The sequence below is a fragment of the Phyllostomus discolor genome, chromosome 2 (assembly GCF_004126475.2).
Source record: "Phyllostomus discolor isolate MPI-MPIP mPhyDis1 chromosome 2, mPhyDis1.pri.v3, whole genome shotgun sequence".
NCBI classification, from domain to species: Eukaryota; Metazoa; Chordata; class Mammalia; order Chiroptera; family Phyllostomidae; genus Phyllostomus; species Phyllostomus discolor.
The window spans coordinates 210,540,161-210,567,236 of NC_040904.2; the positions used below are offsets into that span (position 1 = coordinate 210,540,161).

Genomic DNA, 27,076 nt, shown 5'->3' on the forward strand with positions numbered 1-27,076 from the left:
GGCATATAAGACACTCGGGTTCATGAAAGCGTCCCAGCAAGAAGACACAGGCTGCGACCAGGCAGACAAGCAAAGGACGCAGAGCCAGAGACCAGGAAGGAACTTAGACATGGAGGCAGGCCCAGAGCCCGTGGTCAGGTACTGCCCAGCCCTGGAAGCACCTCTACCCCTGAGCACTTACTCCAGGCTCCCTGAGGGGGACAGACCTTCTCCCCCAGGGACGCCTCTGCTCCTGCACCTCCTTCCCTGTTGCCCTGCTCTGTCCAGCCAGGGCCCCTCAGCGGATGCCCCCTTTGCTGTCCCACCCGCCTCCCCTAGGCCCCTAGGCCCCGGTCTCAGACTCCGGGAGGTCATCCTCGAAGGTCCCTGCCCCTCCGCCCCCTTCACCCCTGTGAGGTCTCTTCTTTCTGCTCTGAACTGTGGGCCAGGAGGTTGTGTTCAGATTTATGTTTCTGTTTGTGTAAAGGGTGTTACGGCTTTCATAATTAGAGAGAAAATATCATGAGTTATTTGAGAGGAATCCACTGGCATTCTCCTTTCCCGAGGGTCCCACTCAGGGAGGTCCTTAGCCCCTGAAGCTCTGTGTGGCTCAGGTGCAGCCTGCAGACCAGGGGACACAGTCCACTGGGTCCACACCCGCAGGGGTATGGTCAGCGGGTCAAGGGCAGGATGGTGATGGGAAGAGAGGAGACTCAGCCCAGTTGGGGCAGAAAAACTGGTCCTCATGGGAGCTCTGAGCACCCTCAACTGCTCCTGGATGGACCCTGACAGGAGCACAGGGCTGAAAGGGGTCCCACAGGGAGTCAGGTGACTCCAGCTCAGTGAGCGGACACCCATCCTCTGTGGGCCCAGCTAGGATGTGGGGTACAGGGGGAGCCCTGGGTGAAGGGGAGGAATGTGCAGAGAAGGGCAGGAGAACTGGGGGTCCCTGGAGGAGCCCCATGCCTGTGGGTTTTTCCTGCCTGTGTCTTCAGACCCCGGATGGATAAGGACGTCTTCATTGAGAACTTTGGTGTAGACACACCAAGAAAAACATACCTGTGCTACGAGGTGGAGCAACCAGAAGGTGACTCCAGCATCCCAGAGGACCAGTTGAAGGGCTTCCTGCGCAACCAGGTGACAGACCACCGCAGGCAGGGCCTCCTGCCCTGGGGCATCCAGGGAGAAGGTTTCAGGGAGCTCCAGGTGTCCTGTCAGCATCGTCCTTTGGCCCCGCAGCTCCCGTGCCTTTGCCTACAGACAGGGAGGAGGAAGGCTGCCGTGACGGGCACCTGTGGGCCATGCAGAAGAACGTGGTCCCGGTGTCCCAGGGCTTCCTCCGTGCCCTCCTGCTCAGCTTCCCCGGAGAGGCCCAGACACAGGGAAAGACCTCTGGACGTGAGGTCAGGTGTCCCCTGCCCCCTCCTGGGGCAGCCTCTGGCCAGAGAACCCGAGAGCAGCCTGGTGCTCCCTCCAGTCACTGTGGGGAGCTCCGGGCTGGGTGCTGGTTCCCACAGCAGACGTGCTGGCTGCACTGAGCCTGGGGTCGCCTGCTCCGGCCCCAGGGGCCTGCACACTCCCACTGGGGTCTGCACCGCCCTGTGGGCAGGGCTTGTTCCCCTTCACCGAGGCCCTGGTCCACAGTCCTCTGTCTGGTGTCCAGAATCCTCAGGACCCCAGCAGTGACATTCCCCCCGTTTCCTGGGCACCTCTCCCTTGGTGGCCCTCACCCCTCTCTCCCTCAGGAGGGGACACCCAGAGCAGGGACTTGAAGTCTGGTGCCGGGAGGGAGGGCCAGGAGGGGAGTGCATGGAGAGCAGGGCCAACCCCTCCCTGGGGGAAGCACCCCTCTCTGTGGCATCCCACTGGTGACCTTGGGGCTCGCCAGCCCCCTCCTTCTGTCCTCAGCTCTTCATCTGGCCCCCCAGGGCCCACCCATGTAGGGCCGGCTCCAGAAGGGGTGGGCCTCAGACACAGAACAGAGGGCCTCTGGGAACTCAGTCATCGAGAGGACTCACGTGAACGCAATAGTTTCAAATCGGAACTCATGGCCATTCCGTGATGAGCCAAACGTGGACAGGGTAAAGGGGCGGATCCAGTGCAGCGCTGTGGGGAGCCAGGATTGGCTGACGGGCAATAAGACGTCCTCCCGGCTGGGCGGTGCTTGTCATGTGTCCATGTCCTGTTCATCCTGAGTTTGGCTGAGTGAACCCTGCGTGGAAATGTCAACCCACTTGGTGGGAAGCTGTGCCCCCCTAACTCTGTGCTGGAGGCCAGTGCCTCACCTGCCTCACCCTGGCCCCGCCCTGCTCCTGCTCACCGCAGGTGACAGAACTCTCTTCTCCCTCTTCTGTCCCCAGGCTTTTAACACACCAGGGGGACGCCGCCATGCAGAGCTGTGCTTCCTGGACCGGATCCGGTCCTGGGGCCTGGACAGGAGCAAGCACTACAGCATCACCGTGTTCATCTCCTGGAGCCCCTGCCGTAGCTGTGCCCTCAGCCTGGTGGGTTTCCTGCGGGAGAACAGCCTTGTGAACCTGCGCATCTTCGCCGCCCGCATCTATAGCTATATCGAGGGATATGAGGACGGACTTCGCCAACTGCAGGCGGCTGGGGCCCAGATCTCCATCATGGACATCCCTGGTCAGCAAGGACTCATGGGGGTGGGAGGAGGGCAGGGGGGAGCCTGAGGGAAGCTGCTAGAAAGAGGTGGGCAGGATGAGAACCCCTGGATGGATAGCCTGTCCCAGCTGCCTGCAGAGGGGGTGCTGGACTCTGAGAGCACGGGGGCGTCTCCTGGAGAAGAGAGTTCTGGGGACAGACCTGGTCCTGGTCGTGGGCAGGGAGGGCAGCTGGGCACGTGTGCAGTAGAGACCCAGGGACTTCAGGGATGGCCTGGCCTCACATTCCACTGGAGGGAAGAATTTGAGGGAGCAGCTCTGTCCCTTGGGAGGAGAGGGAAGGGGGCAATGAAACAATGATGGGGACAGTGAGCCCCTGTGGGTCACACACCACGTGGCCCCTCCCTGCTCCCTAGAACTGGAGCTCACCTCTGTGTCCCTGTGTCCCTCAGAGTACGAGCACTGCTGGGAAACCTTCGTGGACCACGAGGGTCAACCATTCGAGCCCGGGGATGACCTGTGTGCGCACATTGAAGAGAAGTCACAGATGCTGGATAATATCCTCAAGGTGAAGTTCCCCTCCCTGCTGCCCTCCCTCCCCAAGTTCTCTCCCTGGGCCTTCCTTCCCTCTGCTCAGGCCTCCTCTGGGTCACCTGCTCCCTCCTGAGACACAAGCTCCCTCCCACCCTTCCCTTCTCACAAGGTCCCTCTGCTCTCCCACGTCCTTGTGTCCTTCCGTCCTTCCCCACCATTGCAGCTGCCCCAGACTCCTCTCTGCTCCTCTTCCCACCTGCGACCCTCCCACACCCTTCAACCCTGCATCTCCATCAGGGTTCAGGGAAACTGAAGACGGACTCGACCTCTCTGAACAATCAGAGTCTTCTGGAGATCGATGAGTAAAACACCTTCTTCAAGAAGAGAAAACTCACCTTTCCCACCATCTCCACATTGATCTGAGACACCAGCAACATGCAAAGGGCTCATAAGAAATTTGTCTTTAGATCCGATTGATTTACTTTTTATTTAAAATCGGTGGTATGTTCAAAACAAACCTTTAAGATTAATTCAATACTAACAGAATCATTTTTGATTTTTAGGGAATTAATTAGTTTTGTTGATTTTTGTATACAATGCAATGAAAAGAAAGTTCACAAATCTTCCACAGGATGTTTTTCATCTGTACTTGTATCCTGAAGTCCAACTTGTTCAATAAAGACTTGCAATGTGCTCTTGCTGTTCTCACCCCTTTTCCTCTGCATTCTCTGCTTCTGGGAAGCACGCTTTGCCTTTGAACCCCCATGTATGTGCAGACACATGGCGGGCGCACCCTTCCCTGACTGGGTCTCCTGCCCTCTAGTGCACTCACACAGCATCAGAAAAGGGACCACCTCACAGGTCACCCAGAGGCCCCTGGTGCCTGTCTCTGTTCTGTCCCCAAAGCCACAGCCCCAGGGCTTGCTCTCCAGGAGTCTTAGCTGCCCACCCTCTGTCATTCCCAGAAGCAGAGGCCTGGCATTTGTGGAGGAGGGGTCATCAGGCTCAGGCCGTGGCCCATCTGGGTGCAGGAAGGAAGTCCAGGAGGGGAGGGACAGTCAGTTATTGGGTGAGCAGCCAGGTGTCCTCTCCCGAGCACTGGGGGCACAGGGCAGTCTGGACTGACCCTGACCCTGAGGGACCCAGCCCAGGGAGCCCCCCACAGCTACCACATGTGACCAGTGAAACAGTTGTGCGTGGGGTGTGCTTTCATTACCACTGAGGAGCTGAGAGGTGAGGTGGTGAGATGCCCAAGGTTACCCAGAAGGTGAATGCCAGAGTGGGCGCTGACAGAAAGATCCAGAAGGCTGGAAAGACTGTCCTAGGTCCCCACACAATGGTGGGCCCCCCCTCAAATGTCCACAGGCCTCTGGTGCCCACTGCAGGCCCCTTTCTGGCATTGCCCAAGGACCCCTTGTGTCCCAGCCAGACCTGCGCTAGGGGTCCTCTCCTAGGACCAGTCTATAGTACATGGTTCCGTTCCTCATTACCAACACTCACGGAGACAGCTTTTGGGTCGCCTCCTCCCTCTATGTGACCCCTATTTTCTCTTCTTTGCCACTTCGTGCTCCTTGCCCCCCCGACACTGGCAACCTGGCCTTTGGGGTGACTGGACAGGTACCTGCCCATCGCAGGTCTGCCTCAGGTGGCCTGTAGTGTGAGGGTCGTTGAGTTTGTGTAGGAAAGATTCCACAGCACCAGTGCAGGTAACCCCAGGGGAGATGGCAGTGGGGAACTTGGTGGAGGGATTCTCCAGGTACAGAAAAAAAGGTAAAAATCCCTCAGGCCAAAACTCAGGGCCAGCTCACTCAAGAGCAACAGGCCGCAGCCTCAGAGTTTAGGAGGAAACAGGGAGTTCATGGTGAGAAGAGCCGTGCCAGGATCTAGAGCCTAGGCCCCCCACCCTGGGCCGAGCATCCATATTGGTCCATGTGCTGTTGTGAACCAGACCGCCCAGCAGAAGGTGAGCAGCTGGCAGGGGAGCAAAGCCACCGCCTGAGCGCCCCTCCTGTCTGTCCCAACCCTTCTCTGAACAACCGTCTTCCACGCAACCTGTGCCTGGAGCCAAAAAGGCCGCAGACCGCTGCTCTAGAGTGAGCTGGGGCTGAGTTTTGCGGTGGGTGCCAGCCCTTCCATCGTTTTCTGTGGTGTCGGCCCCACTTTGGGAGGTGGTGGGGGAGCCAGCCAGGCGGGAAGAAGGCTGTTGTGCCCTCCTGGTGGGTCCTATCCCCTGTGCTAGGGGGAGAGGCTGGCGGGGTCTTGCTGGGGCTGTGAGGAAGGTGTCCCCTAGTTCGTCTGACACTGAAGCATCACAACTACAAGGCTTTCTCAAATCCCTATCTTGGGAAAAGGACAAATCTCTGTCTTGGAACGGGTGGATATAAGGCATTTCTCTCCATCTGCCTTCATTCTGCAAAACACATCTGACTGGAAAACAGTTTACAAGTGAAAGATGCATTCAGAGCACAGACCTCCGAGTCCCTGAGTGTGTATTGAGTGGGGGCAACGTCGGGAAGGAAATGAAGGGTTTTCTCCTCTGATCTCGGCCCTCACAGGTGGACCAATTGTCAGGGAGATGGCCCCGGAGGAGGTCAGAGGTCAGGAACAGTTCCCATGCTGTCTGGCTTTCCCTGGTCGGTGTGGCTGATGACCCATTAGGAGGCCTCTGGCACCAGGAGGTGGGGTGGGACCAGGTGAAAATTCAGTCACTTCGTAGAGTCCTATATATTTTGTCCTGTTTAAAGGTGTGACCTGAAAGTTTACCTTGAGGCCTTTGTAATTTAGAATAGGTCAGAGGTCATTCTATGCACTTTAAAGATGTAATGTGTTTGCACATGTATTGGAACAAAATGATAATTGGCTTTAAATGGCAAAAACAAACAAACAACCAAAAAAACAAACCGACCCCAAATGACTGAGTCACAGATCTGGTTATAATGGAATTGATGGGAAATCCTGTCCTTTCCATAAGACTTGACTTTGCAAACTAACCATCAGAGTTATAATGAAAGTTGATTAGAACTTTGCCGACTCTTTTATTTATTTATTTGACAAAGCACCCTATGATTTTCAGTATATGAAATAAGCCTGAGTAGTCCAAAGTTTCTCTTTTGTAGGTAGAAGGACTAAACCCTTGAACTGTTTCAGGGGTCCATTGAGATGTCCCAAAGCCTTTGCTGCGCTAAGAAAAAGTCTTTTAATATCGAAACCCGGACTTCCAGCCAAGGTGGAGGCCCAGATAGACACACTGTGCCTCCTCCCATAACCAAAAGAAGGTCAGCAACAATTTAGAAACAAGACAACAACCAGATCTGACCGAAGATTGAACTGTATGGAAGTCAGACAACCAAGGAGTTAAAATAGACAGATTCATCCAGACCTGTAGGAGGGGTGCAGTCGGGCAACCGGATGTGGAGGGGTTGGTACAAAAAGCGGTGGCACCAGACGCGTAACACATCCTGGGTGCGTAAGGCATCCTGAGAGCAAGAGCACAGGCGGCTGGCAGACAACCGTGGTGGCAACTGTGAAGCAAGGCACTGTGCACAAGGCGCCTGGCTCTCCCAGCTACATTGGTGCATGGATAAACCAGGCAAAATTGGGCACTGAGACAGACTGGGCAACCCGGGGTCCCAGCCCCAGGAAATAGAACCTCGGGACACTGATTGAAAACACCTGTGGGGGTTGAGGCACAGGGTGAGATTCCCAGCCTCACAGGAGTGTGTGTTGGAGAGACCCATGGGGTCCTAGAACGTGCACAAGCCCACCCACATGGGGATTAGCACCAGAAAGGCCCAGTTAGCTTGGGGGAAGTGGTGGAAGGGACTGAAATCCCACAGAGAGAGGAGCAAGTGCCATTGTTTCCTCTCGGACCCCGCCCCCACATACAACATCACAAGACTGTGACTGGGTTGCCCTTCCCTGGAGAACACCTAAGGCTCCACCCCTCACTATGTAACAGGTGAAACCAGATCACAAAAAAAAAAATAAAAGAAAAAAAGACTGGAACAAAAATACAAATCAAAGCCTCAGAGCCAATACTTTTAAGTGACTAAGAGATAGCTAACCTATCAGCACAGTTCAAGGCACTGGTGCTCAGGATGCTCACAAAATTGGTTGAATTTGTTTGCAAATTAGATGAAAAAATGAAAGCTACAATAAGAGGAATGAAGGAAAATGCATAGGGAAAGAAACAATCAAACAGAGAAGAATGGAGAAATAAGAATTCAAAAAAAATGAGGAGAACCTTAGGAACCTCCAGGACATCTTGAAACGTTCCAACATCCAAATCACAGGGGTGCCAGAAGGGGAAGAGGAAGAGCAACAAGTGGAAAAGTCATTTGAATAAATAATAAAGGAGAACTTCCCTAGTCAGACCAAGGAAATAGACTTTCCCGGAAGTCCAGGAAGCTCAGAGAGTCCCAAAGAAGTTGGACCCAAGGAGGAACACACCAAGGCACATCATCATTACATTAGCCAAGGTAAAAATGAAGGCGAGAGTCCCAGAAGTAGCAAGAGGTAAGGGAACAGTAACATACAAAGGAGTTCCTATCAGACTGTCAGCTGATTTCTCAAAACGGACCTTGCAGGCAAGAAGGGGCTGAAAAGAGGTATTCCAAGTCATGAAAGCCAAGGACCTCCATCCAAGATTGCTCCATCCAGCAAAGCTTTCATTTAGATGGAAGGGCAGATCAAGTGCTTCTCAGATAAGGTCAAGTTAAAGGAGTTCATCATCACCAAGCCCTTATTATATGAAATGTTAAAGGGACTTATCTAAGAAAATGACCATAAAAGATATGAACAGTAAAAGGGCAGCAAACTCACAATTATGAACAACCAACCTAAAACAATAACAAAAACAAACTAAGCAATCAACTAGAACAGGAGCAGAACCACAGAAATGGAGATCACATGGAGGGTTAGCAACAGGGGAGTGGGAAGAGGAGAGAGGGGGAAAAGGTACAGAGAATAAGCAGCATAGATGGTAGGTAGAAAATAGGGGGAGGGCAAGAATAGTATGGGAAACATAGAAACTAAAGAACTTATGACCCATGGACATGAACTAAGGGGGGAATGTGGGTGGGAGAAGGTGTGCGGGGTGGGGGAGAATGAAGGGGGAAATGGGACAACTGTAATAGCATACTCAAGAAAATATTTTAAAAATATTGAAACCCCAGGAACCTTGACCTAGTGATTTATATATTATGAAATAATTTTGATGATCTATTTTAGGTGGTAATAAAGTATGTAACATTAATATAGGCTGATAAAACTTCAGTTCTAGCATTGAGAGAGATGATTTTCTTGAAAGTTAACCAAGAATCTGGTTAACACAATCTGACACATAATTACCATTTATGTATTCAGTTGTTTTTATTGTAGTTTTCCACTATCATTTAGGCCCCTTATATGCTCCACCTCCCACCTCACAGTCACCACACTCATTCAAGTCCAGGGGTCCTTTCTCCTCTTTGCTGGATCCCTTCACCCCTTCACCTCCTTCTCCCTGAGCCCCCACAGCTCCCGATCTGCTCTCCATCTGTGAGTCTATCTCCGCTTTGCTGGTTAGTGCAGTTTGCTCGTTAGAGTCCACCAACTCGGGAGATCATACGGGACTTGTCTTTCTGCGACTGGCTTATTTCACTTAGCACAATGTTCTCCAGGTCTATTCATGCTGTTGCCAAGGGTAAAAGTTTCTTCTTCTTTATGGCCAAATAGTATTCCATTGTGGAAAGGTCCCATAGTTGTTTTATCCACTCACCTGCTGAGGAACACTTGGGCTGCTTCTGTATCTTGATGGTTGTAAATGACACAACAATGCACAGAGCGGTGCTAATGTGGTTTCAGATTAGTGTTGGTTTCCTTTGGCTATTTCTGAAGAACTGGGATGGCTGGGCCACCAGGCAGATGCATCTTTAATTCCTGAGGCATCTCCATACTGTTTCCCATGGTGGCCGCACCAGTCTGCATTCCCACCCACAGTGCAGAAGGATCCCCTTTCCCCACATCCTCGCCAGCACTTGTGGTTTGTTAATTTCTTGATGACGGCCATTCTGACAGGTGCAAGGCGATATCTCACTGTGGTGTTTTTTTTATGATTTTATTTATTTATTTTTGGAGAGGGAAGGGAGGGAGAAATAGAGAGAGAGAGAAACATCAATGTGCGGTTGCTGGGGGCCGTGGCCTGCAACCCAGGTACATGCCCTGACTGGGAATTGAACCTGCAAGTCTTTGGTTCACAGCCCGCGCTCAATCCACTGAGCTATGCCAGCCAGGACTCACTGTGGTTTTAATGTGCATTTAATCCCTGATGCTGAGTGATGCTGAGGAGCTTTTCACATGTCTATGGGCCCTCTGTATGTCGTCTTTGGAGAAGCGTCTATTCAGGTCCTTTGCCCATTTTTCATTGGGTTTTTTGTCTGTTTCAGTTGACTTTTGTCACTTCTTCATCAATTTTGAACACTAACTCCTTAGCAGATGTGTTGACATAACAACACAGAATCTTTGCTCTGTAGGCAGATACAGGAAAAAGTTTTCCCCATTTCTCAGACTGGAAAGGAACCAAATCAATTGTGTGTTAGTTTACTTTTGAAATTTAGAGTCATTTGCTTAATTAAACGCATTACTTAGCTTACCTATAGATCCCTCTCAAGGTTTCCCTTCCAAACCTGGTTCGGTTGGCACAGGCTCCCTGCGGCAAACGCAGACCCTCTGCCACGCACACAGCCCCTGTCCTCGCGTCCGTGTTTAACTCGGTGGGAAACAGCCGATTCCACAGCAAACTCTCCTCTCCTGTGTCTTCCACAAGCGCTTCTGTGCTTTAGAGCTTCTGCTACCGAAGTGTAAAACGGCTTTAAACTTAACTAGAATTCTCAGTTCTTAAAAAACCTTGATTTGAATGACAAGTATTACCAATTGGCATTCTTTAGATTGGCAAATATATTTTATGAGTTGTAGAAAGGTGTTCTTTCTTTGGTAAACACACTTATATTTCCTCCTACTAAAGAATAGGACATTGATTCACAGCTTCAAATGTATTTTCTACCTTTTCTGCATTAAAACGTTCAAAGTAGATGGACTCAAGACATGCCTAGTACTTAATGATTCAGTGTTTAAATTCAATAACTTGAAAAGATCTCAACGAAGCTTAACGCAGCTTTAATATCACATGTTTTCCTGTACCACAGAGTTCTGGAAAACAAACCCACATTTAACATTGTTACCGAACATAAAAACTGTATTTGCAATGGCGGCAGGAGAGACCAGGTCTGCAGATGGTCCTGTCCTGACCACCGGGCGGGGGCTGGAGAAGCGGGGCTGGGAGATGCGGCTGGGACAGCCTTCAGCTGCTTCCGGGGGCCTGAAAACACCAGTGTGTGTGTTTTCCTTGACATCAAGTGGGATGTAGGGGGTGCACTTGGGGTGTTTACACACTTTTTTTTTCTCTCTGATTTCCCAGTGGGGAGTGCTGCGAAGACTCTGCATGAAGGTGTTGAGGGCGGGGAAGGAGCTGTGCAAGCAAAGGCAGGCAGGCTTGGCCCCACTCAGGAACCTCCCAGGGACCACGCCTCGGAGAGTGCCAGGGGACAGGGGGAGACCTGCGAGTGGGTGGGGCGGGCACAAGAGGGACGCGGTGGTGAAAACTGGGGCACTTGGAGCTTCAGAAGAGGACAAGGAGTGGGGGAGGAGTGGGGACAAGAGATGTGGGTGTGTCACCCCACGCCCTGAGGGTGGCCTTACCAAGAACTGGGGCTAGATGCCCCAGGGATGGATCACCCTACTCCAACGGGGGAGACTCAGCAGTGGCCGAACAAGAGGCCACAGGGGGAATGGGTCCCCTAGCCTGTCAGGGGTGGTCAGTTCTTGCCTCACTGGACCCCATCACCAAGGTGTCTCCCGGGACGGCTGTGTGTCGGGTGACTACACTCTGAGGCAGCCTCCCCTTCAGTCTCCCCGGTGCTGACGTGGGTTTAGACCAGGTGTGTTTGACAAGGGAGTAAGTCCGCACCTACAGGTAGTTCCCCAGCACTGACGCTGGGAAGTGACAGGTGGATGAGTTACAGACCGAGAGTGAGGAGAAAACACTGACTCGGGTGCCCCGGTGGGGGCCAGGGTGTGGCCACTGTCCCAGAGTGGGTCTGCCTCCAGGGCCTGTAGCATCTGGGTGCTTGACTTGGCCTAGGAAAGATTCCACAACAGGAGTCCCAGTGCCTCTGGGAACACAGTCATTAAGGCAGGGGCTGGTGAAACGAAGGAAGCACGTAGCGTGGGAGAAGTGCCAGGAGAGAGCCTAGGTGGTGCTATGCTTGGGTTCTCGGGAGGAGTTACAGGAAAGCAGGGCGCCAGGCCGGGCTGCGGGGAGTTCACCGGGAAGCAGAGAAACCGAGGGCCCTGCAGGCAGGGTCAGGGGTGAGCCCAGGCTCAGCTGCCCTGGCTCCAAATGTCCTGGGGACCCTTAGAGTTTCGGAGGAAGTAAAATGTCATGCCCCAGGAGGAACATGGCGTGCTCTAGAGTGAGCAGGCCCTGAGTCTTTGTCCTGGGGGTGCTGTGTCTCTTTCCACGGGGAGACCCTGAGAGGACAGTGTCAGCCTAAGATTCATCAGCTTTCCAGGTGCGTTTCTAGGACACTAATGTGTCGGAATGAGCTCACAGGGGTGTTTGGGAACACTCCTCGGTCTGATACACTGCTGTAGTCTTGAGTCTGTCTGTGTCTAGTGGGGTTTTTGTTGTGTGTTGCCTGACTTCATGTGTCCTGGGTTGAGCTGGCAGAAAGGGCATCACTTGGGTCTCTGTTCTCCATCCCAGACCAGGGGAGTTAAGTTTGCTCTTTGCGCAGGGAGGAGAGGTACGAAGCACTCACTCTCAGGTGAGTTTGGTTAGGGGAGACGAGTCCTCAGGACTCACGAGCTGGCTGATCCGAGTAGCTCAAGCTGTTCATCCTCGTTTAATTTTCTTGTCCCAGGAATTTTCCCAGCTTCGTACTGTCCTTCCTCAGGGACCCAGCTGGGACCTGCTACTGTGGAAATGCACTCTGCAGGGCAGGCTGGAGTCTGGGTTCTACTGACAGGCCTTGGCTGGGTGAGTGGCAAAGCCTTGCGTGTCAGGAACAGGGGTGCAGCGTTCAGGGGCTCACCTCCCAGCTCTGGTCAGATTCCTGTCCTTGAGCTGTTTGGTCTCTTCCTTTCCCTGAGGGTAGGGGTGAAGCTCATTCTCCGACACCAGGTGGAGCCGGGCTTGGTGGGCCCGTTCTGACCCCGGGTCCTGAGCTGTGCCTCCGGAGCAGAATTCCTTCTCCCTGGGCTGGGCCCAGGGGGTGTTGGACGCCCAGGTGGACTTCCACCTTGGCAGCGTGAACCTGTCCTGCCCTGTCCCTGTCAGCCTGCAAACCTCTTCTACTTCAGTGACTTCATTAGTATTTAATGAGTCGAGAGGTTCTGCTTAATGAAACATTACATAACACAGAGATATCTCCTGGGGAAACTTCCGGTCTCCCTCCCTCACCAGCAAGCCTGCCCCACCCATTTGTAGTCTCCCTCTTCTGCAGAAAAGGAAGTAGGTGGTGTTTCATTTTCCCATCTTTTTATTTATTTGTTCATTTTTGACTGATATTAATGGAGCACCTGCTGGTGGTAGGCTTGTGCTAAGGCTCTAGGGTACTAATCTGAGTAAGGTGTAGGGGGCGCCGCACCTCAAGGGGATCGTGTCAGGGGAGAGGGACACGGGAGGGACAGGAGGAAATATGGGAGTGGGTGAGATCATTTCAGCGAAGGCCACGGCTAAGGGATTAAACAGGCATTGTCCTGGGGACTGACAGGTGGTGGGCAGGGGTTTTAAGAGGCTGTGCAGAGCTGGGGACGTCTGTCCTGAGACAGAAGAGCTGGGAAAGGGTTGGCCTGGGAGGACCTGGGCAGAGAGCACCAGGTGCAAAGCCGTGTGGCAGGAGGGAGGCAGGAAAGGGAAGCGGGCCTGGGAGCAGGTGTGGGGGCAGGGAGGTTTCGGGGCTGGGTCCCAGGCTGGGCTTAGAGGTGAAAAGAAGTCCAAAAGTCTATGTGGACAATGAACAAAGGCAAAAGACTGGGCACTGGAAGGTTCTTCCATCACCCCAGTGGGAGGTGGTGTTGGGGACCGTGGGGACGGAGGCGCCCGGCCCGGTGGCATGGGTTTGGGGACAGGGTGGGGGGCAGGACTTGGCTGTGGTTTGGAGATTAAGAAGGAGAGGCGTCAAGGCCACTCCTTGGGTCTGAGCTCTAGCTCCCTGCTCATAGGTGAAGTGGAAGTACCCTCTGTGCAGTGGAGGGACCCCATAAATCAGTCTGGGGGGATAATACCCCACGGGGGCTTCTATTCAGGAAGGTCAAGGTGTAGCGCCCATTAGACATCCCGGAGTAGATGGCTAGTCAGAAGCTGGTGTCCCAGGGCTGAGCTGGGGGAAGCAGCAGGACTGGAGGTCCAGGGCTCTGGGCTGTGGGTGGGATTGGGTGCAGGGGGGCAGGCTGAGGCTCTCAGGGAGATGGTGGGAGATGGGGGGAGCACCCTGATCCAGGAGAAGGGAAGGAGCTGGGGAAGGAGCAGAGGCAGGAGCAAAATCAAGGGACAAGGGTGTCACCAGCAGCTGGTGAGGAGAGCATCTGAAGACGGAGGCTGTGCCTGATATGTCTCTTGGTGTTGGGTGAGGGGCAAGATGGGGACGGAATACTGTACCCTTCTACTGGGAATGTGGGGTCACTGGTGACCGCGTCAATGGCCGCTTTTCTGGAGCCATGGGGACAGGAGCATGTGGTCGTGGGACGAAAGCAGACAGGACGCAGGAGATTAGGGACAAAACCTGTGAACACTTAAAATCCTTCTTTCCGTGAAGGGCTGCCTTACTGTCCTTTGAAGCCAATGGAGGGAGACTGGACTCAAGGGAGGGTTTTTGTTCGTGAGAGCGGGAGACACCTGCGGGTGCAGAGGTCAAGCAGTGCCCACGGCAGAGTGGGAAACCACAGAGGAGGAACCCCCAAGGGAGTGGCCCCGAGCCCGGGGCACAGACTGGAGGTCGGACTGTGACTGGACAGAGAGGTTGCGCAGACCACGGCCCACCAGTCAGGAGTGTGGTGTCTTTTTTTTTTTAATGTATTTTATTGATTATGCTATTATAGTTGTCCCATTTTCCCCCCTTCACTCCCCTTCACCCTGTATCCCTCTCCCACCCATATTCCCTCCTTCAGTTCATGTCCATGTGTCACACTTATAAGTTCTTTAGTGTTTACATTTCCCATACTATTCTTGCACTTATGTATTTTCAACCTACAGTCTATGCTACTTGTTCTCTGTACCTTTTCCCCCTCTCTTCTCCCACTCCCCTGTTGCTAACCCTCCATGTGATCTCCATTTCTGTGGTTCTGTTCCTATGCTAGTTGTTTGCTTAGTTTCTTTTGGTTTTGTCTTAGGTGTGATTGTTAATAATTGTGAGTTTGCTGTCCTTTTTCTATACATGTTTTTTCTTTATCTTCTTTTCTTAGATAAGTCCCTTTAACATTTCAAATAATAAGGGCTTGGTGATGATGAACTCCTTTAACTTGATCTTATCTGAGAAGCACTTGATCTGCCCTTGCATTCTAAATGAAAGCTTTGCTGGATAGAGCAATCTGGGATATAGGTCCTTGTCTTTCATGACTTGGAATACCTCTTTCCAGCCCCTTCTTGCCTGCAAGGTCTCTTTTGAGAAATCAGCTGACAGTCTGATGGGAACTCCTTTGTAGGTGACTGTCTCCTTATGTCTTGCTGCTTCTAGGATCCTCTCCTTCATTTTTATCTTGGCTAATGTAATGATGATGTGCCTTGGTGTGTTTCTTCTTGGGTCCAACTTCTTTGGGGCTCTCTGAGCTTCCTGGATTTCCTGGAAATCTATTTCTTTAGCCAGACTGGAGAAGTTCTCCTTTATTATTTGTTCAAATAACTTTTCCACTTGTTGCTTTTCCTCTTCCCCTTCTGATACCCCTATAATTCGGATGTTGGAATGTTTCAAGATGTCCTGGAGGTTCCTAAGCTTCTCCTCGTTTTTTTGAATTCCTATTTATTCATTCTTTCCTGCTTGGTTTTTTTTCCTTCCTTCTGGTCCACTCTATTGTTTTGAGTCCTAGTTTCCTTCCCATCCCTATTGGTTTTCCATGCATCTTCCTTCATCTCTTTTATGGTAACCTGCATTTTTTCATGTAATTTGTGCCCAAAATCAACCAATGCTGTGAGCTTCCTGATCAGCAGTGTTTTGAACTGTGCATCTGATAGACTGGGAATGTCTTGGTCGCTCAAAAGGATGAGCCCTGGGGCATTGATCTGTTTTTCTGTTTGAGACATGTTGCTCCTGTTACAGTGAGGGGCTTAGCCTTAGGTGTTCACCGGGGCAGAGCACCCCAGTCGCTAGGTTGTGACGTTGTATGTGGGGGCGGGGACAGGGGGAACAATGGCGGTAGCTCTGCTCTTCTGGGATCCCAGTCCTCTCCCTGGGTCCTGGGCTGCACCCTCTGCCCATGTTCACAATCACAGCCTCACTGGGTCCGCCAGTTGCCGCTTGCGTACTCAGGGTCCACCCGCTGAGATCCTGCGTGCCCCGGATGGTCTATGGATGGCTCCCATGCTCCTGGTTGCCCTGTGCGCCCAGGTCTCCCTGTTCTCCCTGCTCCTTGACCCGCGCCTGGCTGCTGCTCCTCTCCGCCCCTCCTACCAGTCTGGATGAACGGGTCTACTTCAACTTCTTGGCTGTCCGACTTCCATTCAGATAAATTCTCTGTCAGTTCTGGGTGTTATTCTACCTCTAAATTTTGTTGTTCTAATCTTGGTTGTACGTGGAGGTATGGTGCGTCCACCGATGCCTCCATGTTGCGGGAAGTCCCAATCATCAGGAGCATGGTGTCTTTTTGTTCAGTGCCCACCGGCCCCCGGAGCAGCGCACAGCGCTCAGGTGCTAACACTGTGCGTGTCGAGCCAGTGAATGTGGCGCGAGAGGATACCGCTTCCTGGTGGTGCAGGCTCAGGGCAGGCTATGGTGGGTCCGGAGCTGGGGGCCGGGGGGTGGGCGGAGCAGGGTTCCACCTTGCTTTCCCATGGGGACATTGGTGGCAGCACCTGGTCCAGTTGAAAACATCCACAGGACAGATGCTCGCTGGCCTGTCCCCACAGAATTGTGGCTCCTCCTTCGTCATCAGCGAAGCTCCCAAACAGTGTTGGACGTAAGTTGGAGCTCCTCGCTGACACCGCGCACTGTCATGCTGGTGGCTGAGCAGCTTTTCCAGTTTGCGTTGTGTTGACAGAACCGCGCCACTTCCACATTTCTTCTCCGTGCATCGCGTTTAACCACTCGGAGCCTGTCATGGGGACTGAAATATGCTTCTCTTCTCATGGAAAAAATAACCACCAAAGCCAAGAACAATCATGAGGAGTCTGCTTGTATCTGATTTGCATTTTCAGGTGTGAATTCCTTTGGGATAGTATACTTTGTGTCTTCTCAGAACATTCTTCTTCATTGAAAGTATATGCTGGAGAAAAGGGGACCCTCATGCACTGTTGGTGGGACTGCAGAGTGGTGCAACCACTGTGGAAAGCAGTGTGGAACTTCCTCAGAAAACTAAAAATGGATCTGCCTTTTGACCCAGGCATTCCACTGCTGGGACTGTATTCTAAGAACCCTAAAACACCAATCCAAAAGAACCTTTGCACCCCAATGTTCATAGCAGCACAATTTACAATAGCTAGGTGCTGGAAGCAACCTAGATGCCCGTCAGTAAATGAATGGGTCAAAAATCTATGGTACATTTACACACCGGAATTCTATGCAGCAGAAAGAAAGAAGGAGCTCCTACCCTTTGCAGCAGCTTGGATGGAGCTGGAAAGCGTTATGCTAAGCGAAATAAGCCAGGCAGTGAAAGACAAATACCACATGTTCTCACCTTTAACAGGAGCCTCAACAACAAAACAGAGAAACAAGCAAAATATAACCAAAGGCACTGAACTAGAGGACAGGCTGACAGTGACCAGAGGGGAGAGAAGAGGGAATTTCAGGGGAGAATGGGAAGGGTTTACAGGAACAAATTTAAAGGACACATGGACAAAAGCTAGGTGGAGGGTGGTAATGGGAGGGAAGTGGGGAGGGATGGGTGGGCGGGCTGGATTGGGAATAAAAGGGAGAAAACTGTACTTGAACAACGATTAAAAGAAAAGAAAAGAAAACATAAAATCATGCACAAGGTCAAAATAAAACTTTGCATAGTCCTTTTATGTGGAAAAAAAAAGTGTATGGTGTGTCCCATCGGTAGATGAGTGCATAAAACCACTGTGGCACATTCCCACAATGGATTACTGCCTGGCTGTAAAAGAGGAAGGAAATGTTACCTTTTGTGACAGTGTGGATGGACCTGGAGTTTGCATGCTCAGTGACATGAGCCAGTCAGAGAAAGACAAGTACCATGTGACCTCACTTACATGGGAGTCTAATGGAAACAGAGGCACGGACACCTGGGACAGACCAACAGCTGTCAGCGGGGAGGGAGGAGGGGACTGGAGGGAGGAGAGGGGACTAGCCAAGGAACATAAATGTACAAGCCATGGACTCAGACAAAAGTGTGGTGACGGCCAGAGGGAGGGGGAGGGAGGATAGGGGGAGGAAAAGGGGAGGAAATAGGGACATTTGCAATAGTGTCAGCAATAACAATGACGTTAAATATATAGGCTTTGTAACTCCTTCATTTTTCCATTTTTATTGGGGTGTAACTTCCAACTCAGTGCAGGTCTCAGGTTCCCGAGCAGAACAGCTACAGCCCAGACTGAGTGGGGCTGGTCACAGAGTCCCACGGGGGTCCCTCGTGTCCCCTCCCCGCTGATGCCCCTCCAGAGAGAAGCCGTGTTAATACATCTGTTATCACAGGTTGATTCCTGTCTGGCTTTGAACTCCCTACACGTGGACTCAGACAGTATGAGTTCTTTAGGCGGGACTTGTTTCTTGCAGTATTGTCTTTGTGGACTTCCTGTGAGGCTCCCTGGGGGCCAGCGCTGCTGTGAGACAGAGAACAAGAAGTCTCCAACGACTTGTGCGTCCTCAGTTAGTCACCACCCACGAGGACAGTTGTCACCAGCTGGCACGCCACACGTTTCCCGATCTGCCCTGGGCTGGTGGTTCCTCTTCCAACCCCTGTTTCAGGTTGAATTTGAGGGGCACCTACATGCTTCTGCAAACAGCACTGAAGTTCAAGTTGCCCTTGAATTCTGCAAGTAGGGTTTGGGTAGAGAGTACCTAGTGACAGGGGAACACGCCTAGACTCACTGTTAGATTACATATATTTTGTATTTGTTATGACTGTAGTTTGCACAAAACCATTGGAAATATCAGCAGTGATAAGGTCCATTGTGTCGGATACTTACCAGATCTTGCAAATTTTCTGCCATGAGGAGGGGGTGTGTTTAAAATCACAGTTTTCTCAGCTATATTTTTTGGAAAAGATTTTATTTTTGGAAGGGGGAAGAATGGAGGAGAGAGAGGGTACCATCGGTAGGTTGCCTCTCTCGTGCACCCCAACAGGGGACCGGCCCACAGCGCAGGCAGCCCTCTGCCGCGTGGGACAGCACCCAAGCAACGGAGCCGCGCTGTCAGGTGTGGAGCTACCCTGAGCCCGCCATGCAGGGACAAGAGACGGGACATGAAGCGATTCCCTCCCCCAACCCCATTACCCAGGGGGAACCAGAAAGGCTCTTGGAGGGAGCAGGGCTCCCCAGGACAGTGTTGGTGGCAGAAGGACGCAGCAGGCGTACCCCGTCAGTAAAGGCCACCGTGTCTTTCTCTCCACCTCCAGGCCATGACCAAGGTGGGGACCCTGTGTTCTAGGCCACAATGTAACCTGAGCCGTAGGTGGCCATATTTCAGTCCTAGGGGATGTCTCTCTGTCCCACAGACCGTCCATCCGGGCCCCTGTTAGACGGCCGAGGGCTGGCCCAGTGCTCGCTCCCAGGGGTTGTGTGCCCAGCTCAGGGAGGGGCTCCTCTGTATGAGCTCCCAGGTCTGCCCGCCTGTAGGTCACGTTACCAGCTTACAGGCAGGATCGAGGACAGGCTGACCATGCCCAGCCTGGGGTCCCAGCAATGTTCGCAGGCTGTGTCGCGTGGGGTCTCCAGGATCTCGGGGCCCCCAAGTCATGGGCAAACACCGAGACGGGAGTCTAGGGCAATGGGGCCTCAGAGAGTCGGGGTCAGGTCTGCCCGGAACCTGCACTCAGGCAGCACATAGTGCAGGAACCGCTTTCCCAAGCTGAGACCACGTGCCTCCTACTGGGGCTCTGCCTTTCCCAGAAGGATTCCATCTGGTGACTGGCCTTGCAGGAACAGAAATGGGGTTCTTGACAGACCCAGAAATCGAAAGCTAACGAGCCGATTTGTCAATGAGCTTCCTGCAAACCGGCTTGGGATATGGCGACATCCTCAGGTTTCCTGTTTTACAGAGCTACGCTCTGGGTGCGTCTGGCGAACCCTAGGAGGTTCCCTTTCGTCATGCCTGCGTGTGTGTGAGTGTGTGCGTGTGTCTGCTGAGTCACGGTAGCTCACACCTTCTCCTTCTGAGCGCCTGGATAGAAGCCAGGCTCCTGCCTCCCCAAGTCCTTCTGTCACCCTCAAATCTTTGCAAGTCACCACTGACCTTGCACACACACTGAGCACCTGCTGTACACACAGCACGTGCACTGAGAGGGAGGAGAAATGGATCCAGGAGCTCAGAGACCTGAGGCCTCTGTCTCCCCCTCAGGAGGAGGGCCCGTCTGAGACCAGAGAGACCCTCAGTGGGCCAGGGCTCAGTGACTGGTGACAACCACAGCCTTTCGGTAGGATGTCAGGTTGTCAGAACCGGAGAGACAGAGTCAGCTCCTGTCACTTTCCTCAGAGGATTCAGGTGGGGCAGCAGGGGAGCCCAAGGCCATCACACCTGTCCTGAGAGTGAGGAAAGGAGGGGGCTGCTTAGAGTGACCCCGGCTTCTCTGCCCTGACCCGCGTATCTGGAGCAGGAGGACATCGGTGGAGGGAGTGACATCAGCAGTGTGAGTCAATGGTCGAGCGTGTGTCCTGTGCCAAGGGTCACCTGGCTGGCACGGGGCGAGGTCAGGGTTGGCACCTGGCAGAAGAGGAGGCCCTGGCGGGTGCTGGCTGCCTGCGGCTGAGGAGGAGGATGCGGAGCTGACACCTTGTCCTCCTGGGCTGGGGAGATGCTGGACATCTTGCCGCCATCTCCAAACTCTGACTCCTGGGGCTACATTGCATCAGACAGCTCCTCCTCAGAATGTCCCCAGGACCTGAGAAGTCACCACTGTGACAAAAGCAGACCTCACACGCAGCTCTGTGGGGGCCACAGGCCCAGCCCATCCCCTGTCCCAGACACGAGGGACACACGGTCACAGGGGACATGGCAAAAGGATCCCCTCAGCCCTGCCAGGTGTGGCTCAGTGGGGCTGTGTGTTGTCCTGCAAACTGAAAGGTCACCAGTTCGATTCCTGGTCAGGACACAGGCCTGGTTTGTGGGTTCAGTTCGAGTCGGGGCCCTTAGGAGAGGCAACCAATCAATGTTTCTCTTTGACATCCATGCTTTTCTCCCTCTCTCTCTCCCTTCCTTCCCCTCTCTCTAAACATAAAGAAATAAAATCTTTAAAAAAACAGGAGCCACTTCAGGGCCCCCAGACACGCCCGGATTCCTACATCCCCTCTGGTGGAGGCAGAGGGTGTCGACACGTCCCGAGTGGGGTTCGGGGGAGGAACCTCCACATCCAACCTGCTCCTCTGGTTCTGATTTCTGGGCTGTGACAGCAGCCCCCACTCGGCCATTCTCCCGCCCTGGAATGGTAGACCTGGGACAGAGTTGGGGCCAATCTCAGGGACCCTAGTCTCTTAACCCTGGTCTTTGTAGAGATGACGTCCACAGCCCAGGAAGGCTAAAAATGCCTGGGTGTGGAGGGCGTGCCGTGGGTGCTGAGTGTGACCTGTCAATTAGGCACACAGGTAGAACAGAAAAACACACCCAGATACGGTCTCACCGGGAAACCCCTGAGCCATCAGCCAGGGGGACATTATCTGCACGGGGGACCAAGGTCCGGAGGACACCGGACATAGGAGGGGTCTCAGCACAGGGGATCCCTGTTTGAGTGTGGAGGGGCAGCCACCAGAGGAAAAGGGGGACACTGATTTCAAGTTTCTCCGCTAAGGCTGTGACGACCAGCTCGGGGGAGTTGTGGCCTGGTTCTCTGTGCAGGTGGTTGTAGGGGACCCCGTGGGGCTGGCCAGCTCCCCTGGGTGGGCACACAACCCCTGGGAGGGAGCGCTGGGCCAGCACGTGGTGGTGTAAGAGGAGCCCGGATGGACGGTCTGTGGGACAGAGGGCCATCCCCTGGGGGACAAACATGGCCAGCTAGGGCTCAGGTCACATTGGAGCCTGGAACACAGCTTCCCCACATTTGTCATGGCCTGGAGCCAAGAGAAAGGCAGGTGGCCATTCCTGAGGCTGCATACCTGCTGTGTCCTCCCGCCCCCAGTGCCGTCCAGACAAGCTCTCCTTCTTCCAGGAGCCTTTCATGTCCTCCCTGGGTATTGGGGTGGGACCTTTCGTGCCCTGTCTCCTGACTTTTCTTGGTAGGCTCATCGGGAGAGCTCAGCACAGGACTGTCCCCCTCCCTTCCCTTCCTGGACCAGATGAAGCCATGCACTGCCTCCCAGGGCAGAGCCTCCGTCCTCACAGAGGCCACAAAGGGCCCTCCATCCAGCAGGACCTGGGCCAGGCCGCCCCTGCACTGGCTGCTGGGGAGACTCAGGGATGGGTGCCCACGGCCGGTCCTCCGGGGCTCTGGGTCCTGGCCCCGTGTCTCCCCAGGGTATGAACACCTGTGCTGTCCACCGCCCTGGCACACGTGTCTTGCTGTGCCACGCTGCCCTGAGTGACCACAGCCTCCTCAGACTTCAGTGGCCCAAGGTCATTCCCCATGGCTTCCAGGGGTGGCCTTTGTCAGAACAGAGAAATCAAAACCTAACTTGTCCCCAAGGGCAAAGGAGGTGTCTCCTTCTTCTGTGACACCGTGTGGGTGGCATGAGTAGCCTGAGTTCAGGGAAGGGGTGGGGCAGAGCATGGCCAGCTCAGCAGTATCTGGGTGCTCTGATGGCATATAAGACACTCGGGTCCATGAAAGCGTCCCAGCAAGAGGACAAGCAAAGGATGCAGAGCCAGAGACCGGGAAGGAACTCAGACATGGAGGCAGGCCCAGAGCCCGTGGTCAGGTACTGCCCGCCCCTGGAAGCACCTCTACCCCTGAGCACTTAGTCCAGGCTCCCTGAGGGGGACAGACCTTCTCCCCCGGGGACGCCTCTGCTCCTGCACCTCCCTCCCCGTGGCGCTGCTCTGTCTAGCCAGGGCCTCTCAGCGGATGCCCCCTTTGCTGTCCCACCCGCCTCCCCTAGGCCCCTAGGCCCCGGTCTCAGACGCGGGGAAGTCATCCTCGAAGGTCCCTGCCCCTCCTCCCCCTTTACCCCTGTGAGGTCTCTTCTTTCTGCTCTGAACTGTGGGCCAGGAGGTCGTGTTCAGATTTATGTTTCTGTTTGTGTAAAGGGTGTTACGGCTTTCATAATTAGACAGAAAATATCATGAGTTACTTGAGAAGAATCCACTGGCATTCTCTTTTCTCGAGGGTCCCACTCAGGGAGGTGCTTGGCCCCTGAAGCTCCATGTGGCTCAGGTGCAGCGTGCAGACCAGGGGACAGAGTCCACTGGGTCCACACCTGCAGTGGGGTGGTCAGCGGGTCAAGGGCAGGATGGTGATGCCAGGAGAGGAGACCCAGCTCAGTTGGGGCAGAAAAACTGGTCCTCATGAGAGCTCTGAGCACCCCCAACTGCTCCTGGAGGGACCCTGACAGGAGCACAGGGCTGACGTCCCCAGGAGCCTGGAACGGATCCCACAGGGAGTCAGGTGACTCCAGCTCAGTGAGCAGACGCCCGTCCTCTGTGGGTCCAGCTGGGACGTGGGGTGCAGGGAAAGGGGAGGGATATGCAGAGAAGGGCAGGAGAACTGGGGGTCCCTGGAGGAGCCCCATGCCTGTGGGTTTTTCGCGCCTCTGTCTGCAGACCCTGGATGGATACAGGCACCTTCACTAACAACTTTGGCCCACACATGCCGAATGAAACATACCTGTGCTACGAGGTGGAGCAGCCAGAAGGTGACTCCAGCATCCCAGAGGACCAGTTGAAGGGCTTCCTGCGCAACCAGGTGACAGACCACCGCAGGCAGGGCCTCCTGCCCTGGGGCATCCAGGGAGAAGGTTTCAGGGAGCTCCAGGTGTCCTGTCAGCATCGTCCTTTGGCCCCGCAGCTCCCGTGCCTTTGCCTACAGACAGGGAGGAGGAAGGCTGCCGTGACGGGCAGCTGTGGGCCACGCAGAAGAACGTGGTCCCGGTGTCCCAGGGCTTCCTCTGTGCCCTCCTGCTCAGCCTCCCCGGAGAGGCCCAGACACAGGGAAAGACGTTTGGATGTGAGGTCAGGTGTCCCCCGCCCCCTCCTGGGGCAGCCTCTGGCCAGAGAACCCGAGAGCAGCCTGGTGCTCCCTCCAGTCACTGTGGGGAGCTCCGGGCAGGGTGCTGGTCCCCACAGCAGACATGCTGGCTGCACTGAGCCCGGGGTCGCCTGCTCCGGCCCCAGGGGCCTGCACACTCCCACTGGGGTCTGCACCGCCCTGTGGGCAGGGCTTGTTCCCCTTCGCCGAGGCCCTGGTCCACAGTCCTCTGTCTGGTGTCCAGAATCCTCAGGACCCCAGCGGTGACATTCCCCCCACTTCCTGGGCACCTCTCCCTTGGTGGCCCTCACCCCTCTCTCCCTCAGGAGAGGAAACCCAGACTTGAAGTCTGGTGCCGGGAGGGAGGGCCAGGAGGGGAGTGCATGGAGAGCAGGGAGAACCCCTCCCAGGGGGAAGCACCCCTCTCTGTGGCATCCCACTGGTGACCTTGGGGCTCGCCAGCCCCCTCCCTCTGTCCTCAGCTCTTCATCAGGCCCCCCAGGGCCCACCCATGTAGGGCCGGCTCCAGAAGGGGTGGGCCTCAGACACAGAACAGAGGGCCTCTGGGACTCAGTCATCGAGAGGACTCACGTGAACGCAATAGTTTCAAATCGGAACTCATGGCCATTCCGTGATGAGCCAAACGTGGACAGGGTAAAGGGGCGGATCCAGTGCAGCGCCCTGGGGAGCCAGGATTGGCTGACGGGCAATAACACGTCCTCCCAGCTGGGCGGGGCTTGTCACGTGTCCATGTCCTGTTCATCCTGAGTTTGGCTGAGTGAACCCTGCGTGGAAATGTCAACCCACTTGGTGGGAAGCTGTGCCCCCCTAACTTCTGTGCTGGAGGCCAGTGCCTCACCTGCCTCACCCTGGCCCCGCCCTGCTCCTGCTCACAGCAGGTGACAGAACTCTCTTCTCCCTCTTCTGTCCCCAGGCTTTTAACACACCAGGGGGACGCCGCCATGCAGAGCTGTGCTTCCTGGACCGGATCCGGTCCTGGGGCCTGGACAGGAGCAAGCACTACAGCATCACCGTGTTCATCTCCTGGAGCCCCTGCCGTAGCTGTGCCCTCGGCCTGGTGGGTTTCCTGCGGGAGAACAGCCTTGTGAGCCTGCGCATCTTCGCCGCCCGCATCTATACCTATTCGCTGAGATATGAGGACGGGCTTCGCCAACTGCAGGAGGCTGGGGCCCAGATCTCCATCATGGACATCCCTGGTCAGCAAGGACTCATGGGGGTGGGAGGTGGGCCTCAGGGGGAGGCCTGAGGGAAGCTGCTAGAAAGAGGTGGCCAGTTGGAGAAACCCCTGGAGGACTAGCCTGTCCCAGCTGCCTGCAGAGGGGGTGCTGGACTCAGAGAGGATGGGGATGTCTCCTGGACAAGAGAGTTCTGGGGACTGACCTGGTCCTGGTCCTGGTCAGGGATGGTGGCTGGGCACGTGTGCAGTAGAGACCCAGGGACTTCTGAGTAGCAGGGGATGGCCTGGCCTCACATTCCACTGGAGGGAGGAATTTGAGGGAGCAGCTCTGTCCCTTGGGAGCAAAGGGAAGGGGGGCAGTGAAACAATGATGGGGACAGTGGGTCCCTGTGGGTCACACACCACGTGTCCCCTCCCTGCTCCCTAGAACTGGAGCTCACCTCTGTGTCCCTGTGCCCCTCAGAGTATGAGCACTGCTGGGACACCTTCGTGGACCACCAGGATGAAGCATTTGAGCCCGGGGATGACCTGCCTGTGCACATTCAAAAGGAATCACAGATGCTGGATAATATCCTCAAGGTAAAGTTCCCCTCCCTGCTGCCCTCCCTCCCCAAGTTCTCTCCCTGGGCCTTCCTTCCCTCTGCTCAGGCCTCCTCTGGGTCACCTGCTCCCTCCAGGGACACAAGCTCCCTCCCACCCTTCCCTTCTCACAAGGTCCCTCTGCTCTCCCACATCCTTGTGTCCCTCCGTCCTTCCCCACCATTGCAGCTGCCCCAGACTCCTCTCTGCTCCTCTTCCCACCTGCGACCCTCCCACACCCTTCAACCCTGTGTCTCCATCCAGATTCAGGGAAGTGAAGATGAATTCCACCTCTCTAAACAAGTCTGTTGTCTCTGAGGAACTACAAACCTTCTTCAAAAAATGAAAACTCACCACTGCCACCATCTCCAAATTGATCCCCAGAAACGAGCAAAGGCCAGACCACATAAGAAATTTGTTTTTAATGAATCTGATTGATTTACTTTTTATTTAAAATCGGTGGTATGTTCAAAACAAACCTTTAAGATTAATTCAATACTAACAGAATCATTTTTGATTTTTAGGGAATTAATTAGTTTTGTTGATTTTTGTATACAATGCAATGAAAAGAAAGTTCACAAATCTTCCACAGGATGTTTTTCATCTGTACTTGTATCCTGAAGTCCAACTTGTTCAATAAAGACTTGCAATGTGCTCTTGCTGTTCTCACCCCTTTTCCTCTGCATTCTCTGCTTCTGGGAAGCACGCTTTGCCTTTGAACCCCCATGTATGTGCAGACACATGGCGGGCGCACCCTTCCCTGACTGGGTCTCCTGCCCTCTAGTGCACTCACACAGCGTCAGAAAAGGGACCACCTCACAGGTCACCCAGAGGCCCCTGGTGCCTGTCTCTGTTCTGTCCCCAAAGCCACAGCCCCAGGGCTTGCTCTCCAGGAGTCTTAGCTGCCCACCCTCTGTCATTCCCAGAAGCAGAGGCCTGGCATTTGTGGAGGAGGGGTCATCAGGCTCAGGCCGTGGCCCATCTGGGTGCAGGAAGGAAGTCCAGGAGGGGAGGGACAGTCAGTTATTGGGTGAGCAGCCAGGTGTCCTCTCCCGAGCACTGGGGGCACAGGGCAGTCTGGACTGACCCCTGACCCTGAGGACCCAGCCCAGGGAGCCCCCCACAGCTACCACATGTGACCAGTGAAACAGTTGTGCGTGGGGTGTGCTTTCATTACCACTGAGGAGCTGAGAGGTGAGGTGGTGAGATGCCCAAGGTTACCCAGAAGGTGAATGCCAGAGTGGGCGCTGACAGAAAGATCCAGAAGGCTGGAAAGACTGTCCTAGGTCCCCACACAATGGTGGGCCCCCCCTCAAATGTCCACAGGCCTCTGGTGCCCACTGCAGGCCCCTTTCTGGCATTGCCCAAGGACCCCTTGTGTCCCAGCCAGACCTGCGCTAGGGGTCCTCTCCTAGGACCAGTCTATAGTACATGGTTCCGTTCCTCATTACCAACACTCACGGAGACAGCTTTTGGGTCGCCTCCTCCCTCTATGTGACCCCTATTTTCTCTTCTTTGCCACTTCGTGCTCCTTGCCCCCCCCGACACTGGCAACCTGGCCTTTGGGGTGACTGGACAGGTACCTGCCCATCGCAGGTCTGCCTCAGGTGGCCTGTAGTGTGAGGGTCGT

General features: G+C 54.4%; 1 protein-coding gene across 1 annotated transcript; it reads left to right on the top strand.

Annotated features, from left to right (window-relative positions):
• Nucleotides 1–26,847, top strand: LOC114513938 (DNA dC->dU-editing enzyme APOBEC-3G-like). Its single transcript, XM_036017103.1, has 10 exons — nucleotides 1–138; nucleotides 975–1,116; nucleotides 2,340–2,622; nucleotides 3,053–3,168; nucleotides 3,432–3,496; nucleotides 23,246–23,463; nucleotides 23,511–23,648; nucleotides 24,521–24,886; nucleotides 25,331–25,446; nucleotides 26,833–26,847. Exons 1-10 carry the CDS (start codon nucleotides 23–25, stop codon nucleotides 26,845–26,847), a joined length of 1,575 nt encoding a protein of 524 aa, XP_035872996.1. The 5' UTR covers nucleotides 1–22.
• Nucleotides 26,848–27,076: the final 229 nt, after the last annotated feature.